Here is a 4,705-nt window from a genome sequence, read left to right on the forward strand (position 1 = left end):
ACACACACACACCACACACACAGATGCTCATTTTACACACTTCACACATGCATGCGCTTACTTAGAAAGTCGTCTATATCTGTGCATCTTTCACATCACATGAGGTACTTATTCTGTAGCGGTTATCATTAGAATAATTCTTCATTGTTTGTTTGCCGTGTTTGCGTTTCCTCCGGGGTTAACATGTGACAACAGGAGCAACTGATTTTATTTAACCGATCAACATTATAAAGAAAAACATGTCTGTGTTGAAACAGAGAGATCAAATGCAATTCCCCTGTTTCACTTTATGCCCACTTTCAATTAAGTTACTGTCCAAATGAGACGTATGAGGCAGAATTTTTTTTTTTTGTGGTTACCAGCGGGCTCTGTTACACTGCTGATAGAATAAACACTGATAGAAAAGACAAAAAACAAGCATCTGTATCTGTGAGGATGGGGGATAATCCAGCTGTCTGAGTAAACCAATCTCTGGGTGTGATTCTTGTCACAGTACAGGACCTGGTGAGTCATCTTAGCCACTCTAAATTGGGAAAACCTTGGTCACAGAAGCTGTTATATAAATAAAGTTTTGGCTTTGTGTTTAAAATTCACTGCATGTTGCTGTGCCCACATCCATAGGCCAAAAAATTAATTACCTCTTTGTGCATCCTAAGTGGATATAATCACCTTAAACACACTGATATCTAGTGCTGAATTTAAAAGCATCATAAGGAATGTGGTGAAGGAGATGTTTTTCCATAGTGTTTTTGCATTTTATGTTGTATTTGTTGCATTTTAATATGATTTGAGTTTGTATGGCTTCTACCTTGGCCAAGTCTCCTAAAAGAGAGTGGATTTCAGTGGGACTTCCAGGTCAAACTGAGATGGAGATGAAGAGAGTAAAATACAGAAACACTTTTCCTAATAGATCTCAGCCAACCAGAACTACACTGTATTTATGCAGGGCTTGGTCCAAGTTACTGAACTCCTGAGTCCTGAAGTGTTTCATATATTTTTGTATTTGCTGTATTGCACTTAAAATAAGTAATTCTACAATCAGAGGAATATTATTCAAAGTAGTTTGCAGTCAATCAACCTGGCCTTTCACACAGGTATTTTCAGTCACTCTCACTGATTAGATTCTACTCAGGTTTAATTCAGGCAGCGCCCTTCAGAATTATACATCAGCACTACATATAGGTGGAAAATGGCAAAGGTGTAATTTTTCCCAAACAAGTACAGAAAAACTGACAACAGAGGGTGTGAGCTGTCAGATGAATCACATGCTCACATGGGACTGAGAATGGGTCTAATCAGGCAACAAGTGAAATCACCTGTGTGGGTTGGACTCTGAGTACAGTGTGAAAAAAAAGTTTCTGTGGCTGATGTTTGAAGTCTGATAAAATGCTTCAAGTGACGTGACTAAAGAAATTAAAAAAAAAAAAAATCAGGGAATGGTGTGGAGTCCCAAAGAGGTGAGATACTGGATCACTACAGCTGTCTGTTTTTTATGTAAAATAAATCCTGAAACACTCAAAAGCAAGTTTAGTCTTCAGGGACTAAAACAGTCTGCTTGCTTGGACAGGTTAAAGCTTAACCTGATGGTGTTCACTTCATGAGTGCCACAACCAAATGTATTCTCAGGTGTATTAAAAAAAATTGGAACTGGGGACGAGCAGGACATAAGACCTTTGTTTTCATTATGGTTATTAATTACTCTTGCTGTGGGACAAGCCCATGATTTGAAAGCAGTTTAAAAGAGAAAAAGAAAATGTAGCATCAGTTTAAATAGATTAACAGATCTGACAAGAATTTTAAAAAACTGGTAGAATTGGCTATTTTGTGGCAAATGAGACCATGTCCCTCCTCCTCTTGGCCGGTAGATGGCAGTAGTCTGCATAGTTAGGGGTCTTCACCCACAAAAATGCACACACAATAAGCACCCTCTAACCATCTTTCCCATGATGTCATAGCCAACAGCCAGCATGGGAATATCTGTCACATTCATTTAGTTTTCTTCTGTCTCACCACCTCTCTGCTGCAGACCTTTTCTAAGAAACTCAGGGCATTTTGCTTCTTTTCTGAGTGTTTCCTGCATGTAAAGTGTTTGCAGTGACAGTGAGCGCTTGGCCATTTCTCCTCCATCGCTTTCTTTGTCTCTCTTTTAAAAGCAGCCTCCTCTTCCTCAGGTAAAGACAGAGATGGGTACAGAGGAAGGGAAAGAGGTGGCGGTGCTTTTAAAATGCCAAACAGAAGGACAGCTTCCAATCCACCCATCGCTCCATCCCCTCCTCCCCCACCTCCACCAAGACCACCTCTTCGCTCACGTCGCAAATCCAAGTCACCTTCTTCTCGCTCTAACTACATAACCCCAAAGCGAGCCTTGGATTTGGACAAAATCGGGCACACCTCTGACTCACAAGACACCCGGCGAGCGTGCAGAGGGTCCTGTGACCTGCGGGGCTCTCAAGGATCAGAGCTGGACAGGAAGTGGGAAGGTGTGGCCTTAGAGCTGCGGTGCCGTGGCAGCAGGATGAGGTCGGCGGTGTACCAGACTTCAGACCTGCCCTCCACGGTCAAAGCCAAGAGACAACTGGAGCACAGTGAGGGCAAAAGGCAGCTAGACCGGAGTAAAGTGAAAGCAACTTTTGTTTGAGGAGCCCAGTGTTTGCCTCACAGACTGACTGGGCTGTGGTCATCATCTGTGACACAGACCATGTGGATATTCTCTGCAGCAGCTGAAACATTGTCTCAATTTGAAAGTGGAGGCTAAGGGCCCAGTGTCAAAAACTGCTCAGCTGCTCCCTACTGAGAGGTGCAGCCTGAGATTAATCAAAGCTGTGTCCATTCCATACTGTGCACTCATATACAGCATAGTAGATGTACTAAACCACAGATTCTTATTTCACACTTTTCTTCACATAACAAAGGCCAACATTGTTCTCCACTGGCACCTCTTGGCTTTGAATAGATTACTTTTCTCACAAAACTTTTGATGATCTTAAAATGATCTCAGTATGCAGTGCAAAAAAAGGAGGAATAATCAGATATATGGGCTGAACATCAATACTATCAATCACACTAGACACCCAGACAAATTAGATGACATTTACTGGTGGTCGTGGCCAATATATTTATTGTGGCACACAAACTGTATACAAAAGATGGATGTAGCCCCCTCTAAAAAAAAAAATTAAAGCAATGTCGATGTGCCTTAAAACTGCATTCTTTCTAAATTGAATACAACATGATGTTCATTTAAAAAAACAAACAAAAAACGGCGTTTAGAGTACAGCTCCCATTTGTGTAAAATGTAATTACAATTTAAACAATACAATGATTTGCAAATGTCATAAACCTACACTTTTTTTCACAGTAAAACAGAAAATATATCAAATGTCTACATTCAGACATTTGAATCTTTTTATTTATTTTTGCACAACAAGAGAGATGAATAACAAACAAAAATATCAGCATTGGCCAAAAATGTTATTTCAAACACTGGTATCTGCCCACAATTTCACAGTGTATCATACAAAAAAAGAGGAAGTTGAACAGCAAACAAAAAAGTTGTAGGTGGTAGTGAATCCACTCCAGCAACACTTCTAATAAACAATAGAATTATTATTATGCGATCTGCAAAAACATCTACACCAAATGTACTGCATAAAGAATGTGGAACGGGGACACAGCATCACTTAATTGGGCTTCTGCAGTTTGTTATGAAAATGTAGGAGAATACTGATACCAGGTCTTTGGTTCTGTATTTTGGCATAACAATAAATCTACCATTGAAAAGGGAATTTAGAAGTTGTGCATTGATCTCTTGAGGAAGTGAAAGGGTAGATGGGCAGTACATTCTGAAATGTATTCTTTCAGTCTGAAAACGTTCAGACCTACATTTCCTGCACTGCAGCTTCTGATGATATCATCCAGTTGTTTTCTCAGACTTGACAAAGCTCCTCTAGAGCGCCGGAGAAATATTTTACAGTTCATAAACTGATCATGGTGAGTACACTCATGTTCATGTGTATAATAATAATAAAAAAGAGAGAGAACCCGAACATTATAAGGATTCCTGGAGAGACAAATGAAAGTTCTTGCTCCTGGCACCAGCAGTATGATTTCACCTGTCCACGTAGCACTATTGATCCTCAGAGCATCCAATTATTCTCCATGTCTTGGGCAGACAGACTTTGCTGCTCTAAGACCAGTGTGAATCCAGTAAAACCAGCAGAGGCGTTTTTCCCCCCCACACCTTTCTTCCAGAAATAGTAGCTCTCCTATAATCATTTATATAGGCTATTGTTTTAAGATTAGAAGCAATTTGCGTATTTAATGTCTTTTAATTGGCATTATTCTCCAGAAAGCTTTATGGATTAATCTGGATTTCCACAGACAGAGCTTAGGCTCTACAGATTAGCATTAAGGCAACATGAATCCCTGTCTGACACCCGACTGAGGGAGAGTTAAGTGAAAAGTGCGTGAAGTATGCGCTTTTAATCGAATTAGCTCCACTGTAAACAATAAGCACTTGATGCCGGGGAACAACTGGACTAACTCGGCAGAGGCGACGACGGAGGAGGCTGTCTCTCTCACCGCCTCGGTGGTCTGACGGCGGAGGAGGCAGGGTGCAGTCTGCCCGGGGGGGGGGGGGGCTGGGCTGTAAAGGCTATTTTGAAAAGTGAGCCCCTACACACACACACACACACACACACAGCTG

At 41.0% G+C, this 4,705-nt stretch overlaps 1 protein-coding gene across 1 annotated transcript in view; it reads left to right on the top strand.

The window, feature by feature from the left end:
• The window catches only part of rgs12b (regulator of G protein signaling 12b), a 53,071-nt gene extending 50,380 nt beyond the window's left edge, over nt 1-2,691 (top strand). The window contains exon 18 of the mRNA XM_030738745.1: nt 2,172-2,691. Coding sequence (XP_030594605.1) covers nt 2,172-2,351 — 180 coding nt within the window. The 3' untranslated portion in view covers nt 2,352-2,691. The remainder of the gene's footprint in view (nt 1-2,171) is intronic.
• The last annotated feature ends 2,014 nt before the right edge of the window (nt 2,692-4,705 follow it).

The sequence above is a fragment of the Archocentrus centrarchus genome, chromosome 1, assembly GCF_007364275.1.
Source record: "Archocentrus centrarchus isolate MPI-CPG fArcCen1 chromosome 1, fArcCen1, whole genome shotgun sequence".
NCBI lineage: Eukaryota > Metazoa > Chordata > Actinopteri > Cichliformes > Cichlidae > Archocentrus > Archocentrus centrarchus.